Genomic DNA, 22348 nt, shown 5'->3' on the forward strand with positions numbered 1-22348 from the left:
TTTGACATCTTTCACCTCGGAAAACGATACGAAAGCAAACCTCTTGCCCCATTTATCCAGCTTCCTAGCTATATAGGAACCTTCGTAACGACCAAAGCTACCCATAACATCTTTTAAGTCTTGCGAAGAACACTTTGGGGGAAGATTTGAGACAAAAAACTTCGATAAAACCTTGTTATTACCTTGAGTCTGATGACCATTCCGTTTCCCTTTCCGATTACGTGAATGTTCCCATTCTTCTGAATCCATGCCGCCGTGGATCGTGGTCAAAGCAGCGGGGTGGGAGGCTGGGCGGCTGGGTCGGTTGGCGGCGACTGTGGAGAGGGAAGAGTGAAGGTGGAGGAGAGGGTTTTCCGGCGACTGTGGAGTGGTGACGGCTGTGGAGAGGGGTTTCCGGCGACTGTGGATGGTTTTCCGGTTTTCCGGCTGGGTCGGTTGGCGGCGACTGTGAAGGTGTGGAGGCTGAGGTGTGGTGGAGGAGAGGGAAGAGTGAAGGTGGGAGATTAGGGTTTCCCGGTGAGATGTGGTGGTGGCTGAGGTGAGGTGGCGGAGAGCCGGTTTTCCGGCTGGGTCGGTGGCGGCGACTGTGGAGGGTGGTGGAAGAGAGGGTTTTCCGGTGTGGTGGCAGAGGTGTGGTGGAAGAGAGGTGTGGTGGCTGAGGTGAGGTGGAAGGGAGGATTTTCCGGTGAGAGGGAAGAGTGGCGGCGGCCGGGAGGTAGGGTTCCGGTGAGGTGAAAGGGGGGACGGGACGGCCGGAAAGTATATATCAACGGATCTTAATAAGTTATCTTTTGATCCATCAATCTTACGTACGTAAGGAGATCTTACGCTTGACTTTTGTTAGCTTTAATGTCTTAGATAACTTTAATATGTAGTTGACTTCCTCAAACTGAAAATGACATATTGTCATGACTGTCATCCTCTACCTCCCTTGACAAAGGAGATGCTATTTTAAAATGTTTTTCTATTTAATCTTATCTAAATCTTATAGTCTATAAGAAAATGACTTATAATTATGTCTTGGTGTCTTTACAAATTTGTTAGACTAAATAATCATGAAATTATTTTCAATTGAGTGCATTGTTAAAAGGATTATATTAAATGTTGTATTGTGGCATTTGTTCGTTTATGTATAATGTTTTTTTGATATAATAATCATGACGTGGAATTTGTTCGTTTATTATCTTCATGTAATGTTTAATCTTTGGGTGGGGCTTCGGCTTCTTCCTTCTCCATATCGTCTTCTTTGTTTAATGGCTCGTATCTTTCCAGTTCAAGACTACTTGATCATACCAATTCATCACACATTTGTTCTCCGTCGGATAGTAGTTGTGCGACACCCGCTACTACTAGCTTCCTCGTGTAGCGGTTCTTCAATTTCGAGTTCCCCTTCAAGTCTTGAGATATGTTGGATACGTTCCGCTTCATCCAAATGATCTTTAAAGCAAACACACGATTCCAATGATTGTGGTGTTAGCCTCGTCTTCGAAACTACTATAGGAGTTTGGACGGTTAGTAAATCACATATCATGATGACAATCTTGGGGAATTGGGATTCCATTTGCTTCCACCAATCCAAAATATCAAAGTTTTCATAATCATCATCAATAAACATAATGTATAATCTGGTTCCACTATACCGGCTTAAATAAACTTATATCATTAGATAGATAAACTTATCTTATATTTACGAGAATAAAGTTCAAACATATCTATATTATATATAATACACCAAATAAGGGCAAATTAAGACACCAATTTTTAAGTAATTTACAACACTTAAAGCATGAGGTACATGTGTTAGTAAGGGTAAACATGTCCTTTTAAACACAATTAATTCAACTTACAATTTGGTCCCTCATCTTTAACCATATTATGTTTTTAATTTAACTTGTAAACTAACTTCTCACCCATGATTTTTAAACGACTATAGCCTTTTCATACGTTAATATTTTTATAAATAAATTGCACCATAAAAACGAGCATTTTATTCTCTTTAATTTGGATATGATATTGTTGTAATATTTTTGCATTTTAAATAAATTAATATGTTACGTAGGGATGTTCAGTGTCGTTTTGATGGTTTTTAAGTTAAACTTGTGAGTCCAACCGTTAATACTGATTTTTTGTCGTCCAAAACCAAACTCAGCCATTGTAAGTTGAAACCGAATCGTTACTAATGGCCCGGTTCCAGTTTGGTTTCATAGTTTAAACTTTAATAATAAATTTGGTTTAAAATAATTAATAATTTAAATGTACCATCAATTTTAACTAAAAACTAACATTATATGATACTTGAGATGATCATAAATAAAAAATGATAATTTTAGCCACATAAATGGTAAATATTAATGGAAGATCTAGGACGTGAAACAATAACAACAAAGATTACAAAAGGAATCATATTGCAACTACATTAATTTACAGTCTTTTCTGGTTTCATATGGCCGGTTGCCATATAAACCGCGAACCAACCGTTCACTACGTTTTGAAAATTTTGAAACCGACCAACAAACCGAAAGTAAAAAAGAAAAAGAAAAAAGAGTTCAAACCAATGACCGATTTAAACGATTTCAAGATTTTAACCGAATCATAAACATTTATATTTGTATGTGATTAAACATGTTCAAACACCCGCTGCATCGTGCGGGCACCCATCTAGTTTTATAAACAACTAAATAAGTGTTAAATTTTTTTATTTATTTTGTTATGAAATGAGGGTCTTTCATATATGCAAATCGAAAGACCAAACAAATTAAATCAACATCACAACACTACACGTATGTTTTTGTTTTTCTCAAATATGGAAACGTTTTGCCCGAAAATAGGTGAAAGCAAAGTGCCACATGTGTTAGGCCACCTGTTGGTCTTTCATTCGATATCTTTATGTTTGCATTCATCACTTCCCTATCAAACGCAGGCCATCTTTTTTATTAATTCGAGAATTTTCATGAAAATAGCAAGATGCATCACATGGCATGCAAATTAAATCTCATGTCTTCCTTCTTTTTTAAAAAAAAAAACGACAAGCTGATGTATTTTCTACTTTAATTTTCTTACTTGAAGTAATCTTTTATTAATTAATTAAACTGTTTATTACTTATTATTTTTCTTAAGATAAAAAAGACAAATAAGTCATTTGTAATATATTTATTAGATAAATTAGCTTTTTATAACGTACAATAAAGATACAGATATTTTGTTATCAGAAAGTGTATATTAATCAATTTGCTACGTTAAGAGCTTTTCATTTTTAGATGTTGGACAACGTCATTTGTGGGTATCCTGTCCAAAAGTTCACAAACTTGTCATCTCCGGTTATTGCCAAAAGTTTGTTGTGAATATCAAAATTGTATTTTTATTTTTTATTTTTTTTTATTCCACATCCATACCTCTTGATTTTTTTTTAAAACGATGAATTTATTTTCTGTGTTTGGACCATCGCACTCTTCAAGAGCCGTGTTTTCCCAATCTGACAACGTACTATGTTGTTATAATCGGGCTTACACTGACTTCAGAGTTCGACTTGGGTGTTGCCCCTGAAAACCATACTGTTGACTGCCACTTGACAATTGTTGTGCCGCCAAAAAAGAATAACTTTCTGACGTAACACATGGTGGGACGAAAACCCGCGTGAACTCAGGATCTAAACTGACAACCTCGCAAGAAAATTAAAAATAACACATATGAAGGTTGAAGTTCAGTCTCCACTAAAAAAATCCAAACATTCCTACCATACCATTAGACCACAAGTCCATACCTCTTGATAATATTATTACTTTTGTTCAAAAGCAAACATCTTCCTTTTCTTTTTCTTTTATTCTTTCTCCGTACAATGTAAGTAGCTAGGGTTAAGTTTCCATTTTCCAAACTATCTTATATATATTCACCATACATGTCACCATTTTATGCCACAACAAACACAAAATGTCTAATTCCACCACACCACCAAACCCTAGCATCTATGATAACTTGTTCAAAGAACATGACTATCCTAATGTGGGAAAACACGGTGGCTGCGTCCTTACAGCAGTCGCAATGGTCTTCGCAACCTTGAGCTACGTCTCAGCCACCACACACCCCTCGACATTAAACACGGTCTTCTTAGCTAGTTCCATAGCCTCGGTGTTGCATGTGCGTTTGTTCTTGTCATCAAAACGGAGAGTTTTCGCCTTGCTTCTAAGGGTCTCAATGCTTGTCACACTTACTGGTCTCTCGTACAATGGTATAAGTATGCTTCTAAGTATCCTTGATCCTGCGAGGTGGCTGCCGTACATGGCTGCGGCTGGGATTTTTAGTCTTGGTGCTGTTCTCATCGTGAATGATCTGACTGCTCGAAGGATCTGACTACTTGTATGCGACTTGATCGATCTATGCATATATATATATATATTAATTAGTTGGTATTTAACCTAGCTAGCTAGCTAATGGTTTAACTTATGTTTTAATTAAGGTCGTACTTGGTATATATCTAGTCTTACTATGGAGATGTGTACTGATCATTTTAATAATTACAACTCTATTTCCTTGAATTAATTACATATCATGCTAGTTGTTTAAGCATATAAAAATACATGTCATCATTTGTGTTTACTACAAGTATGTGCACTGTTGTAGAACGAAGCGCTAGTCTGGTGGTAAGATAGGGACTAGCAATTGATAGGGTTAAAATTTAAATAGGGATTAACTGGCGACAAATCAGTGAGATACCGACAAATGATTAACTAGTGTCTAAGATGGATTATTAGAACCACATGTACGCGGATGAACCATTTATTTAGAGTTAGTTTTAATGTTAATGTACGTGTAGGGATTAACAGTTACTAGCTACTCGATCGTATGTAATCAACGCTTAAATCTTTTTATCAAGAAATGTATGCAAGCAACGTCAATTAAGTGACATGGGATTTTTTTTGAAAGTTAATTTAGAAGAAATTAGACAATATAAAGTGCGCACTAGTTTACTTGATTAAAAGATAAGTGTGATCCAAAAACTAGAGTTTGGTGGAGTTTAACCAAACCCGAATATTGAACCGGACCCGATTAAGATGGAACCTGAACAACCCGAACCCATATAAGATCAAACACGTGCTAGTATTAAGTTTGGTAACTGGGTTAAATAAAATTAATCGGGTTAACCCAAATTTACATAAAAAGAAATGCATCTATAATATATATAAACGAAAACATAAAAATTCTATGTGTCGCGATGTGGTCGCTCCCTCTTTTTTTGGAGTTACCAGATTTGCTTGATTTTTAAATGGAGGCTTCTCATGCATTTGACCCGGATTCATGGGTATGGGTCTTACCAAACCCAGATATTCCTTAAACGGGTTATAACATCTCATTAAATAAAAAATTATTCTCACCAAATTATTGATGTAAAAATCCTATAAAATAGGATATACTAAAAATTAATATCTTATTTATTTTAAAAGATATATATATATATATATACTAGTTTTTATCCCCCGTATTACGGAGGTTGTTTTATATTATTTGTTCTAATATTTATTTACTTTCTGGATTTATATTTTTTTATTGTATGAAAGTTAATAATATATTTATAGTTTGATAATAAATTGTTTGACAAATAAATGAGATGTTATAACTCGGTTTAAAAACTATATGGTTTTGATGAGACCCAATACCCGTTTATTTCTTTTACTATAAAATTGGTTTTTTAATTATAAATAATATTTATGAAAGTTAATAATATACTTATGGTTTGATGAGACTTAAGACCCGTTTATTTTTTTACTATCAAATTGGTTTTATAATTTAAATAATATATATATCTTTTTTAAATAAATAAGATATTAATTTATTAGTATATCCTATTTTATAGGATTTTTACATCAATAATTTGATGAGAATATTTTTTTATTTATGGAGATGTTATAACCTGTTTAAGGAATATCTAGGTTTGGTAAGACCAATACTCATGAATTTGGGTCAAATGCATGAGAAGCCTCCATTTAAAAATCAAGCAAATCTGGTGACTCCAAAAAAAGGGGAGCGACCACATCGCGATACGTAGGATTTTTATGTTTTCATTTATATATATTATAGATATATATATATTTAAATTAAAAAACTAATTTTGTAGTAAAAAAATTAACGGGTCTTGAGTCTCATCAAAGCATAAGTATATTATTAACTTTCATAAATATTATTTATAATTAAAAAAATCAATTTTATAGTAAAAAAAATAAACGGGTCTTGGGTCTCATTAAAACCATATAACCTTTAAACCGGATTATAACATCTTATTTATTTGTGAAACAATTTATTATCAAACCATAAGTATATTATTAACTTTTATACAATAAAAAAATATAAATTCAAAAAATAAATAAATATTAGAACAAATAATACAAAACAACCCCGTAATACGAGGGATAAAAACTAGTAATATATATACATACATAATTAACAAAAAAAAAGGTCTAGTTTTCCACCGTATGTTTTTTGTTGTTGTTGTTGTGAACATGAAGTTTTGTTTCTATGGTTCGGTTGATACGATTTGACGCTTTTTTTTTTTTTGTCTATGTGAGATATCGTTTGGTTTTGTGCCTATTTTGTTTGACTTATATTTTGTTAATATATGTATTTTCAGCATGGATTTGAGCTAAAGAACAAAGATCATATTATGTTTTTATTTGAAATTTTGTGCATATTATTTAATAAATATTATGTTAACCTAAGTTATGCAGCATGCATTGCAACTTGTACTTAGAAACCCGGCCAACTAGGCAACTGCCTATTAACCCAACCCGAATAAATCCAAATCTTATTTGGTTCGGTAAACAGGTAGGATTCTTATAACAACGTATTCAAAACTCAATTTAAAAAACCCGAACACCCCTACCAAAAACATGATTTACACTTATATATACGGCAACTTCATTTCAGTTACACCTTTAAAATAACTTAATTATGTTTTCCCGAATAGTGACTTTCATTAAAACGCCATAACGTACTTATTAGTAACCTTAATTTTTAATGAAGGCCGGTAGAGTATAAACCTAAGGTTGTTCACTAACGAACTACTGCAACGTATATAGAACAAATGAATCATCAATATCCTGAATCTTAGTGACTTAATATATCTACGGATTTAATTAACGTAATTAGTAAAACTCCATACTGATGCACTCTTTAAGTGTTTTATAAATGTTAAGATTATGTAATAATTTCTTTTGTGCTCTCTCTATTTTGAGTGAAGTGGAAAGTGGTCAAATATTACTCAACACTCCATGTCTTTGTTTGTGTTGTTTTTAATGTTGCACAGTTTTCTATTTACATGTCATGTGGTCCTCAACAGATATCTATTTATATGAAGTACTTGTTCTTTTTTCTTTTTTGAACGGTGATGTACATGTTTCCATTTGTACGAATGTACACAGCTCACATATTAAAAAAAACCCTATATTTTAAACTCAACTAATTTTAAATAATGAATTTGTGAGAGATGGATTTTTTATATTGCTTTGGAAAAATTCATCAGATTACATTTCTCACCAACAATGATTTCCTATATCTTTACACTGCAAGATTGTTTAATTATGTAAACAGATTGATACAAGATTTCATAGTTGCACATTCATCTTATGAGCATTGTTTTCTTGCGGTCGTTTTGTGAAAGGTAGAGTAGAACGTGTTCGAGTCTAATAATCATAATTAGACAGATTTGAATCAATGCAAGTATATTTGATTATTAATATTGAATTTAAGTTATTTCGCTAATGGCTTAACTTAGCTTATTTTTTTATCCTAATTCTATTTATAGCTTAGTTATGACTAAAATTCTATTAAAAGGATGCTTTACTTTGTACCAATGTTTAACAAAGTGAACAAACCTGAGTATTTGCCATTACATATTTACATATACCGGTATTGATCAGGCTAGACTGGTCTATTCGTGGTTTTGTATTTGTAATCATGTTTGATTAGGATTTTATGAATTTAAAACTTGATAAATCACTAATTAATAACTATGATAGATTATAGTTAGTTATGGATATTATATCTTCCATCAGGATAGTGTAAGTATAACATTATTTCTCTAGAGAGATGTTAGGAACCGGTTTATTCTTTTTCGCCTATTGGCTGGCCGGCTTTAAGCAACCTTTGGATTTCCTGCTGAGTTCCCAAGCTGATGACTCGTCAAACTATTGTTAAAACAAGAAGAGTAGAAGACGATTACGAAGATAAACAAGGAAAAGTTTATTACACAATAACAAATTATATCTACGTCTATATCAAAGGTTAATATTACAGATTTGCACCACTAAACATCATCAAGATAAATGCAAGATTGATGGAAATTTGAAATTAAATCATTTATCTTTTCATCCTTCGATCTTACGTACGTAAGGAGATCTTAAAGTTTGTCTTTTGTTAGCTTTAATGTCTTGGATAACCTTTATATGTATTTGACCATTTCCTCTCTAGCTGTATTTGACCACAGGGCCACATCCCTTAAAATAATTTTCCATTTAATTTGTATAAATCTTATATATGCTCTTTAAGAAAAATGACCTATAATCTCAAGTAATGGAAAACATAAACTGGGTTCAGGTCAAAAACGTATCCCCGGTCTCACCAAAACGGACTCAGGTTGAAATAAGTCGTTTTAGAAAACAAAAATATCAAAAAAAGTTTTCTGTTACAAGCCTACAACAGTATAATCAAATGATAACAATTAGAATTTCTACAATAATCCAATATCCTAATATAGAACAATCATAATACTAAAATGTATACCCATCATAATTAGTTATAAACTTACAATAATAACAATTAGCATTTTCCATACCTACAATAACTAACCGATCAAGACCAGGAAAACCAACTCTTTCGTCTCGGTTTATTATCTGTCTTGGGAAGTAACGAGAGTCTATCAGCATTAGCAACAGCCCATCTGTTGAAATCGGGTGACCACACAAGACTTTCCAATGCTTTCTTGGTTGACTCTTTTGTAAACTTGTCCCATTCATCTTTTGAGTATTGTTTTCTTGCAGGCGTGTTGTGAAAGGTAGAGTAGAACGTGTTCGAGTCTGATAGCTTCACCTCGTGCATATTATTATTATAAGACGAAGAATCTTCAACGGGATTATGGGATCTTATATGCTTGCCCCGCAGCGTTCTACATATTTTTGAAATTTGATGCTACTAAGTTCATAATTTATAAAAACAATTGTATAGGTAATGTTCTGTCTCTAACGAGTTAGTTAACTAAAAAGAGTTTAATACTTTTTGCGTCCTTATGGTTCGACCATTTTAACTAGTTCAGTCCAGTAATGAAACCTTTATCCCTTTGAGTCACTATGGTTTCATGTTTTAACCATTACCGTCTCTAACACTAACTTATGTTAGTTTCTTATGAAACGACCAAAATACCCTTGTTTAATAGATCAATTAATTAAAATAACAAACTTATTCCAAAAAATAAACATAATCGCTAAATTGAAATATGGGGTTTGTAGAATTGAAAATCGTAGAGATCGAAACGAAAGATGTTGTGTGTAAAAATGGTTATGTTTAGAAAAATTAAAAATCACTGAGATGCTCTTCTAATTAACAAGATTATTTAACGGAGTTAGTGTTAGAGATAAAAATGGTTATGAAACCATGGTGACTCAAAGGTTAAAGGTTTCAGACTTTCAGTTTTGGACTTGACTGGTTAAGATGACCAAAACACAGGGACGAAAAAATTCCTAAAAAAGTTTAGCTAAAAGGACCACGGTTAAAAACTGCTAAAGTGTTCGGGTCAACACAACCCATTTTGACCTATTTATTTTGAAATAATAGAAACTTTATTTGTGAAATAGACTTACTTGGCTACATAATAATAACTAAGGAGCCACTTTGCAGCTGATGGAATGAGTACACCACAGGCCAATGCTGCAACTGCCAACAACGGATCCACTGAACACTGAAAAATAAAAACTATAAGTTAATTGCACAAATGGTCCTTGTGGTTTACCCAATTACCCGTATTGCATGTTTGGGCCTTAACTATAAGAAAATACACACAAGTCACCCATTACATTTTAACGCATAAACATCCTAAATTATGCTTCTTGCAATGATTACATCAATATTAAGAATTTAAGATGATATAAGTTTATTAAAATTTAATAAAGTTAGATAAAAATGATGTAAGGGTACCTGAAGAATCATACTAGAGGCTACTATTCGAATGGACCAAGCAACAAACTGAGCCACACCCGTATCAATTGACCCGTCTTCAGTCAGGACCAGTTTACGAACAGCCCAAAATCCTAACCACGCCCCACACAGTACAACAAAAACCAGTAGGAATGCTGCCACCTGGCAGTACATTAGCAAAAGTTTATATACCTTATATATAATCACAACATAAAAAGAAAGAATGTACAAAAAACTAAATAACACTTAGATACGGGACTGTAAAGATCTTCATGGATTCCCATCTCGACAAGTAAAGCGTGCAGTAATGTAGGAACATAGCTAAACAGAAAGGATCCCACTCCAACCTGCAGAAGTAAGATGTTTTCACGTTTACAACTTTACATGAAGTTAAATTACAAAACAAAATAATAAAAAGAACAATAAGGGAAAACTTCACCAAATAATAACCAAGTTTCCCAAGTGTTACACTAAAGTCACTCAACTTTCATTAGTTGTTTCAATCCTGCGTATTTTTTATATAAACGCTAATATTTTTTAAAACTTAGTGAGGCAAATGAAACATATATGAATCTTGGTTACTAATAAGTGATACTATTTATTAAATTAGCTTTAATTAGGAGGTAATAGTGAAATAAAAATTCACTAAATAATAACCAAGTTTCATAATTGTCAATTTAAGTCAAATAGAAAGAATAATCACTAAACAGTAACCAAGATTCATATATATCATTTGCCTCACTAAATTTTAAAAAAATATTTAACATTTATAAAAAAGATTGCAATGATTGGAAAACCTAATAAAAGTTGAGTGAATTTAGAAAAACAAAAAACTTTGAGTGACTTTAGTGGAACACTTGAGAAACTAGGTTAATATTATGTAAAGTTATCACTAATAACAACAGTAATAACTGTATCTAAAATACCAAGTGAGCAAAAAAGAAAAAACGGGACACTCACAATGGATCCATATAGAACTAATCCTAGTGAACTCGTCCTACCACTTGGTAGGATCCTCATTCCCTGCAGTATAAGTAACAATAATGGTTAAGCATAAGTTTTCACATATGAAAATAACCATATGAAACAGTTGCTTTGATTTAGTTCAAAGCTACCTGAAACAGGATCACCAACACAACAAGCAAAACCCCTAATGTCATTGCACCACCATAATATGTTGCTAAAGAGCTACTCAAATAGGATGCAAACGTCATCATTATTATTCCCAGTACAAAAAATACAACACGGTACAGATAAAATTCTGCAAAAGTTCAGTTTAATGTTAGTATATAGCAACATGAAGAAGGTTTACTTCATTTTAATGAATCATAAGTTCATAACTGACCTTCATTCAGTACAACCTCAACGGTTCCAGCCGTTGGGCCCACTGAACGTATATCCAAGAGCTTGTGGTCAAATGGGGACATGGATTTAACCCATGACCCGTTGGTAAGTCTCTCCCATTGACCTTCAGGGCACATACCCACCGCAAGAGATGCATTCCTGATAATTAAACATACAAATATACAATTACTGATATGTTTTAAGGGTTTATAAAAGGAGTTGTATTGTATCTCAAAGGTCAAAGAGGGTTGAAACTTATGCGTCACCTGTGAAAACAGACGGTAATACTTGGAGAACGGGCTGTGGAATTTACGGTTACAACCTTTACTTTAATGGAGGAGAAAAAGCTTGTGAGATTTGTAAGCCTCGGTAAGCCAATGAATTCCACTCTTTCACAAACCACTTGAGATCCGGGTCTTGAACCCGGGGAATTCTCCACAGCTAGATTTGGGGATACCTCCAATGTAGCAAACTTTGCAACGGCTGCAAATGCACAGAAACAAAAAGGGTTAAGAGCTTTAATAATAACACGCACGCCAAAAAAAAGGCGTTAAAACTGCATTTATTATGAAAGCTACTATAAAGTTTTAATGGATCAGTATATAGAGACGGAAAGTATACAACTTTATTTCCAGTTTACACATCTACATAATATACTGAATTTTGTAGAAGTAAAAAACTATGAATATTAAACATCATATTATCTCACCGAAACTTTAAATTTTCTTAATTTCATTAACATTTGGAAAACGAAAGGTAAATTAAGTAAAATTTTGGATTTTTATCCTAAATATTTGCAAAAGGAAGTAATCATTTCTCCAATAATGATTCATTTCATTTCATAAGACAAAACAAACAGCATTTTTTTATTTTTTTTTTCATATCCCATTCCTTGTTCAATTCCAACATACAGACTAAAAGCAATATGCATTTGATACTAACATTATATGAATAATAAGGGATTAAAAGAAGTAAAATTCACTACACAAATTAGAAACCCTTGATTCGATTTGTGCAGCCTAACACCAGAAAGAAAGATAACTACATAAACAAAATTAAGCAGTAATTAGTTACTAATATGCAGAAATACTCAAGGTCTCGTATGCTTTACTCTAAATCCTAATTATTTAGATCCAAAATATCATACCTAATTCGTTAAATAACTAGAAAGTATTGAAAGCTCAAAGAAGTTTACTCAGAGAAGGCAACTCTCCGGCGGAGTTGACGACGGTTATGAGAAGGAGGAAGAGGAGGATCGCCGGAAGTTGGACGGAAGTCAGCGAGTGACCACCAGCAGCAGCCATAGCCATGGTGATGGTGTTGTTTTTCCGATTAGGCGGGCTGTTTTTAATTTTTTATTTTAGCCTCCACTCTTTTCTATCCTCAACTAGTTTAACAAACACATATTTAAATTTTACTAAGTACCGAAAAATGAATGATTTTTGTAAATTTAGGGACCTATTTATTTTTTAATATTTGTTGGATTTATTGTGTGTAAAATAGAAAGAAAACTGTGATGACAAAAATATAAAAATGTATTATTCAATTGAACATGAGAGAGAAACTCCAAATTTAGATTGGGAATGTTCGGAACATGTGTGAGCTCAAGATATGGAGACGTCATCCACTCTTCTTCTTAGACTAAACACCCAGTGTTATGAACATTGTCTACCACCTGTTTTCATATCAACGGACCAAATACCATAGGCACACTCGGTCATTAACCCTTGTTATAAACGACTTTAAGACATAACCAGGTTAAGCATATACAAACACACACGCACACAAAAAAACACATACTTGTCTTTAAAAATCCTCATGTTGTTTTCCAGCGGGGAAACCACCACAAGGTTTACAATAATGGAGGCAACTTCCAGCTCATCGTCATACACATTCAAATCTTTTATCAGTTTTTGGATTCATATGATGGACTAATGTTATTGTAAACAACCTATTTGCAATTGATTTTGTCTATAAGAGTATTTAATTCTGAATTATCATTGATTCATGTTCTATATGTTTCTTGTTGAATCTTTTTCAGTTATAGAAACATGTTTAGGTTGTTTAACATGTGTTTCTATTATTTTATGGTTTTACTAGACGTAGTAATCCATAAGAACATTGATTTGTAATTTGTTAGAGTTTTGTATTCTATCTATTTAGAAAACTTAAATGTGATAGATAGTCAGCTTGTTTGTGAGGTTATGTGTTTAGTATTAATTGCTATGAGAGGAGGTTTCCCGGTACTTCCCTTCATTGCTATCTTGTGTCTTATAAGTTGTTTATAGATTACCTCTTGCACTTTCGGGAGTATTGTGATAATGAGACTAAGATGTGATATGTCTTTTAGGGTACTTTAGTGTTGTTGGAGAAACTGAGAGGTAATTCGACTAACCGGTGAGCATTATACATCCCTTAGGGTTTCTTACTAGTCAAACCCGAGAATGATCAGGGATCCACTAGGTTATTTAGGGGTGTTATATATTTAGATCTCGGTTCCATCATAGTTTCCATAGCCGAGAGAAGTCCAATATTCACAAATGGGATTCTTACCTAGGTAGTTTTTTTCCCGTTCTTGATTTCATTAAAAGTTGCCAGTTCGTTTAATTGGTAGTTTAATCCTTTTAACTTATCATTAATTCAATTTCAGTTTTAGTTAAATAAAATCATCTTTTCAAAAACCAAAGTAATCAAATCATTTAAACCTTTTAAAGTTGTTTTCCGGAGTTTAATTTCGTATTGTTAGTGTCTTGTAGGTTCGATATCCGAACTTCCATCATGCTTTACTACACTTTGTAGGTTCACTCGCTTGTCATTATGGTATAGTATAGGTGTTTTCCATAATTTAACTAGCGTGTCTAAATTAGTTTGTGTTTTGTTTTTATAAACCAGATTTAATGCATCACATATACATATGGTTCATGGGCGGCGAAGGAGAAGACCAGGTATATGAGGAATGGTCCTCGGAGTGGGATCTCCACATTGTTGATTCTAAGGGGGTGTTTGGTAGAGGGAATTGAGGGGTGAGAAATGAAATTGGAAAGAATTCTCTTGTTTGTTTATGAAAGAAAGAGGTAATTTCCATTTCTCTGATTTTGTTTCTCTACAAAAAGCGGAGAAATGGATTTCCAGTATTTCATTTCTCCCATTTTCCTCCTTTTCCTTTCAAACTCTTTCTTTTCTCTCCGTGTATAGAACTCAGGAACACAGCGGGGGACAACAACAGGAAGCCATCAGGAAACAGGAAACAGGCAACAAAGCTTGTTTTTCCGGTGAATGGAAGCCATCAGTTTGTTTTTCCGGTGAATGGAAGCCATCAGGAAACAGGCAACAAAGCTTCGAGAACAAGTCGCCAGACAACAACAGGTAATTATTAATTTTAATTTTATTTAATTTTGCCCTAATTTCACGATTAATTGCTCACAACTGTTAATTTAGCCAAGATCTGATGTCAAAGTGATGATTTGTTATATTATATGTATGTGTAATTGCAATTAGGCTAACGCTGCTGCTGGATCAACTAACTTCTTAACCTAACCTAGAGATTTATGTTACTGCTGGATTAAACAGCATCAATCAAAATATCTTGCTTATAATTTACTAGTTTAAACCTAACTTGTAGAATCATGTCTGACGAAGAGCATCCAGTTTGAGTCAAAGGCCGATGCCGGAGCTTCAAAGACCTTCCCGCAGCAAGCCGGGTGGTCCATCAGGAAGAACGGTTACATCGTTATTAAGAATCGTGCTTGCAAGGTTTATATTATTATTATTTATATGTAATTTCAGATCTTATATTATATGATGTTAATAGTACTTGTAATAATAATATCTCTGATTCGTATGCTAGGTTTATGGATTTGTTAGTTTTTTGATTGTTTGAATATTGATTTTATGTTTTGTTTTGTTTGATAGGAGTTTGATTGTTTGGAGTATAAATTTTATGTTTTTGATCTAATTTGATAGGGTTTTGATTGATTGAAGAATAGTTAATAGCTCTATTGTTGTAAATTATGTTCATTTGTTGATATGATTATTATGGACTTAGGGCTGGTAGTGAACCGAATCGAACTGAACAAAGTCTTGTTCGTGTTTGTTTGTTGAGCGAGTGAATAGTTTACGAGCAGCAAACAGAGTAATATATGGATTTGATAAGGTTAGTTGTTTGGAAATAAACTTTATATGTTACTGATTTAAAGTTACTGTTACAAAGTTTTGGATGAAGTTATGGATTGATAATGTTTGTGATGAGATGTATTGCTCACAAATCATGTTCGTTCGATGAGCTGATTATTTTGGTCTTATTTGGTAGGGGTCTGCACGAATTCGTTTAGTGCTAAAACTGAACTAAAAACCGAAACTTTAGTTTTTGAAAACCATTTGGTTTTGATTTTTTTTGGTTTTGCTATTTGAGCTTGAAACTTGTTGGGATGAGAAAGAAAATTGGCTTAAATTAATGAATTTGGGCCTAAATCATTTTGTTAATTATTAACTAAATGATTTATTTTACATTTGGGCTAAAATATTTGAGCTAAATATCAAATAAATTTTTGTAATTTAAAAGTAAAATTAAGAATCTATAAAGTTGGGCTGGTTCGGTTTTTACGAAAACATAAAACCAAACTGTTGGTTTTTGTTCCGGTTTCAGATAGGTTATTTTGATTTTATGCACACCTGTTTGGGATGATTTTGGTTTAGGGTTTTGATCCACCTTTATTTTGGTTTAGGGTTTTGACCTTATAAAGATACTGAATTCGGAGATGAAAACAATTTAAAGTTATCATATGGTTTTCTTGTTTATATATGTTTCGTGTGCTAAACTTGTGTAAATATTTTTTGAAGGTTGTTGAAGTCTCGACTTCGAAGACTGGCAAGCACGGTCACGCTAAGTGTCACTTTGTTGCAATTGATATCTTCAATGGCAAGAAACTTGAAGATATTGTTCCATCTTCCCACAATTGTGATGTATGTTTTATACCCCTCATTTATTATTTTCATAGAATTTTCTTTCTTTTTCGCTTATGTGACTTTCTCGTTGTTTGTAGGTTCCACATGTTAACCGTACTGATTACCAGCTCATCGATATCTCTGAGGATGGATTTGTAAGCCCATTTTACTATTTTGAAGTTTTGTTGAGCGTTACTGTGCATATGTTGATATCTTATTTGGTGCTTGTTTAGGTGAGTTTGTTGACCGAAAGTGGTGGTACCAAGGATGACCTCAAGCTTCCAACCGATGACACTCTGCTTACACAGGTTAGTTGAAAACATTTGGTTTATGCGACTTCAATTATTTGTTATATATTCAAAATCACGACTAAATAAAACAAAACATGTGCAGATTAAGGATGGTTTCAATGAAGGGAAGGATCTTGTTGTGACTGTTATGTCTGCCATGGGAGAAGAGCAGATCTGTGCTCTCAAGGATATTGGTCCCAAGTAAACATTTTTATTATGTTTCATATGACGGTTTCATGCAATTAAGGGCTGATTTAGAACCGTATGTTTGGATTATGGTGGTGGTTATTTGAAGAATGTTTGTTTAGGTTTCCGTTTATTTTTTTTTTACAATCTTTGCTTTGTTTCCGGTTTTTGTTATTGTGTTGAAGTCTTTTGACTTTTTGGCTATTGGGGAGATGTTATATGTACTTCTACTTTTTATCATTTTGTTTTCTTGGTGCTCTGTATTCTGCTGTTTGTTGACCCATCGTATTTATTTTAATAATATGGACTTAGGAACTTGTCCTTAGACCGACTGGCAGCCAGGTAATACAATGTATGTGGTTGTTTTGCCATAAGTTTAAGTCGGATGGCACATTGGAATGATACATAGACAGTCTTGTAGTTAACGAATAATCTAGACAGTTGGTATTTCTGGCGCCAAGAAGGTATGGAGGCTCGTGAAATCTATGAAAAGGTTAGTGATGAGTTGAAAGCTTTACCAGGTATCACTACGAAAAAACGGTTCAAAACAGCTCATTTGATTGGTAAAAATGTGGATCTAGGACGTTCTTTTCTTGCGTTGACAATAGAAGAGAAAATTGAGATGGTCGAGTTGTATACCGATGGTTCAATGGGATAGTTGTGTATGGTTGAAGTATGTTTTGTATGTGATTTGGTTTTAACTATGGTTGATGTTTTTTGCTTAAAAACTATGTTTTGTATGTGAATTGGTTTGATCAATGCATATTTTGGTTGGAATTTATGCATCTTTTTATATGTTTTTTATTTTTTAATAAATATTTGTTATGAAAAAAATACTTGTGCTAATGATAAAGTTGATATAATTATCTGTTTATTTTCTATGTACCAAACAAGAGAAATGATTCTCAGCTATATTTCTCTACTGAAATCTCTGTACTACCAAACAGAACAGTCAATTCTCATTCTCCAGACCAATTCCCTTTCTCTGCAATTCCATTTCTCTATTCCATTTCTCTACAATTCCATTCTCTGTACCAAACACCCCCTAAATTCTATACAAGGGTTTTGAGGAATGAGAACAAGTGGGTCTCCATTTACACATATGTAAAAAGATATAGGATTAGAACATGTTCAAAACTTAATTTACCATTAAGATAATAAGAAAAACAAAAATAAAACTAAGTGAGTGCATTATTGAAACTTGATTACTATATAAAGTTATATACTTATTTTATAAACCACAATGTTTGGGCATATGCATAGGTCAACCAATGATATGAATTCTTATTAAGGCTCAATGTTGTGGTATGGTAATTGAGTGCCATCCATCCACATGTACATTTTATTAATTTACCATTTCTAAAGTTGAAAACATCCTACCTTGCATTGACATAAAAGGCATATGATATGATTTTATCTCACAAGTCACAAGCTCTTCCATTGAACCAAATAATCAACTTCCTTTTGTTGTAGGATTCATCATCATATTTAGACTACACATACACACAAAAATAAAGAAACAATTTAAACCCAAGTGAAAGTGATGTCATATCATACACATCTCATGTTTAAATCCATATATCTATTCCAAATTCCTACTTAGATATGGGTGTAAAAGCTGTGTGCTCATCATACTTTTCCTTAATGGATAACACAAGAAGTTAAATACAAATAATTAACTAAAAATGATGTAAACATCGCTACTGTTCAGTTTTGGGTTCACTTAAAGGTATCCAGTAAATCTTCTCAAATATATAGTTTTTAATTAAATGACTTACTTTTAAAATCAAGATTCAAGACAAGTATGAACATAACTAATAGACAGTAATTAACATATTTGGCACATTGATCATTTATAAAAGAAAAACACCTGACAAGAGTGTTTTGGGCCAACCGACCCGACCTGTACCCAAAACGCATCTTGACCAGTACCAATATTGACAATAAACTGGTAAGAAACAGAGAGCAGAGGATGTACCTTAACTGTATTCGTAATGTAGAAAAAGCAGTTGACAACTTGACATTACAATTCAAGAAGGTTGAATCTGTGTTCAACCAAAGAGACAATCACCGTCAAATTGTCGGGCTAGACGCCGGCATATCTAGTGTATCCAGCTGCCTGAGCAGCATCTAAGAATGGACTTCTTACGAATGCAGTCTTCCCAAGTTCTTGTGTGCTCTTGTTGCCAACATGTTAGCAATTTCCTAAATGTAAAGGAATATTAAAAACTATTGATGCTTACTGCTTAGTCTCATTAATTAATGCGTTTTCAAATATTTGATACTATTTCTTAAATGTTTACCTGAGGTTTCATCCCAGCTTGCAGTGACTTGGAGACAATCATGATTATCTCTATCATATAGACAGTCAAAAGGTCGACAATCTGTAACAGATACAACTATGTCGCCCGTCTCTAGTTTAATCAAGAGTTCTTGATATCAGTTGTTTAAACGTTCAAGATGACTTTTTTTTTCTTTTTTTAATTCTTGATTTATTATTGATGAATATTTGGTTAGCATACATACCTCCACAAGTAGCAAAGGGTCGTTAGAGTTGTCAACTTGCAATGCAAAATGGGAATTGTGAAGCACTGGAGAAGACTTCTTATAATCTGCACCATGTCTTATTAAATCCCGTATCTCCAATATTAGCTACATGAAGAGCCTGTCATGAATTTAAATTTATAAATTAACAAGGTACTTGTTAATTAAACTCTATTTGGATGAAAATCAAATCACAAGTTAGCGAATATTTGGAATTTGAACAAGTATACTAAAGATGTCAAAACACTAATATTTGTAGACTTGAAGTGTGAATACTGTATTCCAACACTAATAATTCAAATATGCATGAAATTATTATTTAATATTGCATATCTTTTCATCTATATAGATGTCTTCGAGATCTAAATTAGTATAATTTTAACTTTTTCCCATAAATGAAGAACATTACATGTGCACTTAGATATCCAACCAAGTTTTACATATCAAACAGCTCTTGTTATTTAATATTGAGCAATAAGAAACCAGCAACTAAAATGTCGATTATCATAAATGAATGTTACACACAACAAGATATCATCTGAATATATGACAATTTCTTTTATTATCTTGAAAACGTTTACAAGAAAAAGGCAAACAAGCAAGGAGATTTGATGACCACGAAAAGAAGGATGCCAAATTCAGCAGGCTGATGAATGCATCGACATAACCCACTGAACTATCAAGAATAAGTCAATTAAATCTAATGAAATGATTGCTACATTTGATTTCCTAAATCATTAGAAGTGAAATTAATATCAAGAAAATCATCCTGAATATGGAGGTATATATAATGATACTTTTAAACAACACAAATCAGTCAACAAATTATCATAATCATGTACTATGCAACTTAAACAGACAAGAAAGCGAACACCTAAATTGGAAGTTCAGGAAACAGACCGAGATGTTTAATTATGTATTGAGTCATCTTTTCTTTCTACACTTGTTAGCTTTTGAAGGATAGTTCGCATACGAGAATCTTTTCCTGTGTTTGGGATCCCGAGTAGTATTTTCTCAAAAGTAGCATGATCAGGCATAAAACCTCGATTAATCATTTCTTCCAGAAAATTCTCTGCCTCTTGACACTCGTTTTTCTTCAACAATTCTTGAACAATGACGCTGTACGTGATGCGATTTGGCAAACAACCATTCTCTTCCATCTTTCTTAGCATTTCTTTTCCTTTAACCAACAACCCTTCTTGGCAAAACACGCTTATCATCACTGTATATGTCCTAACAGTTGGTTTCAATCCTTTTAATAAAAGTTCATCAAACAGATCCATAGCCAAGTTAGTCTTCCCACATTTGCTACAACCATCAATCAATATATTATACAAGATTACATCTTTCATCAGTTCTTTGCTTTCCATCGACTGGAAGAGAGTCAACGCATCAGCAGACTGGGAGTTTTTGCACATTCCATGCAACAAGATACGATAGGTGCATATATCGGGAGCCTGGCCCTTTGCTTGCATCTTGTCAAATAGTTCTCTAGCCTCTGCAGGATTCCCGGACTGAAACAAACCTTGTAACATCGTATTGTAAGTAATAACATCCGATATCAAACCCGAAAAAGATTCATAGCCCTGTAGAATCTCTTCTTCTTACAGTATCCATTTATCAGGCTGCTATATGTGATCATGTCAGGCACAATATTCCTTTCCATCATGTAACCAAGAACTTTCCCCGCTTCCTTTAATTCACCACGCAAACAATATCCATCGATTAGTGCATTATAAGTGATTACATCTGGATGCAGTCCTCTTCGTTGTACATCAAGCTCTGCGTCTTTTACGGATCCTTGCTTGCAAAAGGAGTTCACCAAGATATTAAAGGTAATCACGCCCGGAGATACTCCATATCCATCAGCATTTTTGCAGCTTCCGTCTCTCGACCAAAGTTACATAAACCCTGAAGCAAAGAGTTGTAAGTGAATACGTCTGCACGTACTCCCTTTTCGATCATCTTAACAGATAGTTCTAACGCACGATCAACCATTTTGTCTTTGCAAAGGCTGTCAATGATCGTGTTGTAATGAGTTACACGTGTTTTACAAGAGCCCGACTCCATGAACTGCAGCAATTCAAGCGCTTTGCTAGTGTGACCTCCTTTACAAAGCCCGTTAATAACGGTTCCATACATAAACTGATTCGGCTCACAAAGTTTATGTCTAATAAGTTTCTTGAATAAGTCGACAGCTTCAAACACCCGATCAGCAACACAAGCGCGTTTATGAGCGTGTTATAAGTGGCCAAATCTGGTGGATGACCCTGCTTGAAGACGGTGGCTAAGAAGGCGAAACCGTAAGTAACTCGTTTCAACCGGCAAAAGAAGTTGATAGAGATGTTGATTGTATATATATTAGCAGGGATACCCATTAACTGCATTTGGTTAAAGAGTGTAAGTGCAGTGGAATAGTGTTTCACGTTTACAATAATATTAATCAGTTTAGTAAATTGGATGATGGAAGGTGGGGGTTTTCTTTGAAGCATTTCACCAAACAGTTGGTGGGCTTCATCAACTTTAGTGGCTCCTGAAGTGTTTTTAAGATGCTGAATTCTTTGATTGAAATTGTGGGCTGAAGCAGTGGAGTAATAATGAGGTCTGATAATTGTGCACTTCATCCGGCAATTGATCTTACTTGTATCTTATGGAGTCTCAACTCAATACTATTGGCTTGAGCAAAAACTTTTTTTTAAGGAATAAATATTTCTATCAATCTTCTTATTTAACTGCTAATTTGATCACTGACCCACCCAATCATCTTCATTTCACCTTCATGACAAAACCCACCTATAGATGAGAAAATCCTGGCCAAACTTAAACAAGCTATATAGTGAGACTTGAAAGTTGAAACCAAAATA

At 33.5% G+C, this 22348-nt stretch overlaps 1 protein-coding gene and 2 pseudogenes across 2 annotated transcripts; 1 reads left to right on the forward strand and 2 right to left on the reverse strand.

Annotated features, from left to right (window-relative positions):
• Nucleotides 1-8650: 8650 nt before the first annotated feature.
• On the reverse strand, nt 8651-12914 carry LOC143537921 (uncharacterized). The gene is made up of 9 exons (XM_077031583.1): nt 12716-12914; nt 11787-12003; nt 11522-11679; nt 11292-11437; nt 11137-11199; nt 10431-10523; nt 10177-10338; nt 9843-9940; nt 8651-9151 (listed from the first exon to the last, which is right to left on the reverse strand). Exons 1-9 carry the CDS (start codon nt 12828-12830, stop codon nt 8839-8841), a joined length of 1365 nt encoding a protein of 454 aa, XP_076887698.1. The 5' UTR covers nt 12831-12914; the 3' UTR covers nt 8651-8838.
• Nucleotides 12915-15146: 2232 nt separating this feature from the next.
• On the forward strand, nt 15147-17067 carry LOC143537895 (eukaryotic translation initiation factor 5A-like; annotated as a pseudogene). Its single transcript, XR_013136160.1, has 5 exons — nt 15147-15273; nt 16360-16482; nt 16563-16619; nt 16698-16772; nt 16858-17067. The product of XR_013136160.1 is annotated as a eukaryotic translation initiation factor 5A-like (transcript).
• Nucleotides 17068-20388: 3321 nt separating this feature from the next.
• On the reverse strand, nt 20389-22108 carry LOC143537896 (uncharacterized; annotated as a pseudogene).
• Nucleotides 22109-22348: the final 240 nt, after the last annotated feature.

This window comes from Bidens hawaiensis, unplaced genomic scaffold (assembly GCF_021521415.1).
Source record: "Bidens hawaiensis isolate Kalapana, Puna unplaced genomic scaffold, B.hawaiensis_p1.1 tig00011436_1, whole genome shotgun sequence".
NCBI lineage: Eukaryota > Viridiplantae > Streptophyta > Magnoliopsida > Asterales > Asteraceae > Bidens > Bidens hawaiensis.

Excerpts from the sequence above, each read along its gene's own strand:
- LOC143537921 (XM_077031583.1), bottom strand. The coding sequence starts at position 12,830 with ATGGCTATGGCTGCTGCTGGTGGTCACTCGCTGACTTCCGTCCAACTT. Across the intron at positions 11,200-11,291 it reads TGTTGGTGATCCTGTTTCAG|GGAATGAGGATCCTACCAAG; the intron begins GTAGCTTTGAAC and ends CTTATACTGCAG. Across the intron at positions 10,339-10,430 it reads ATGAAGATCTTTACAGTCCC|GTGGCAGCATTCCTACTGGT; the intron begins GTATCTAAGTGT and ends ATGTACTGCCAG.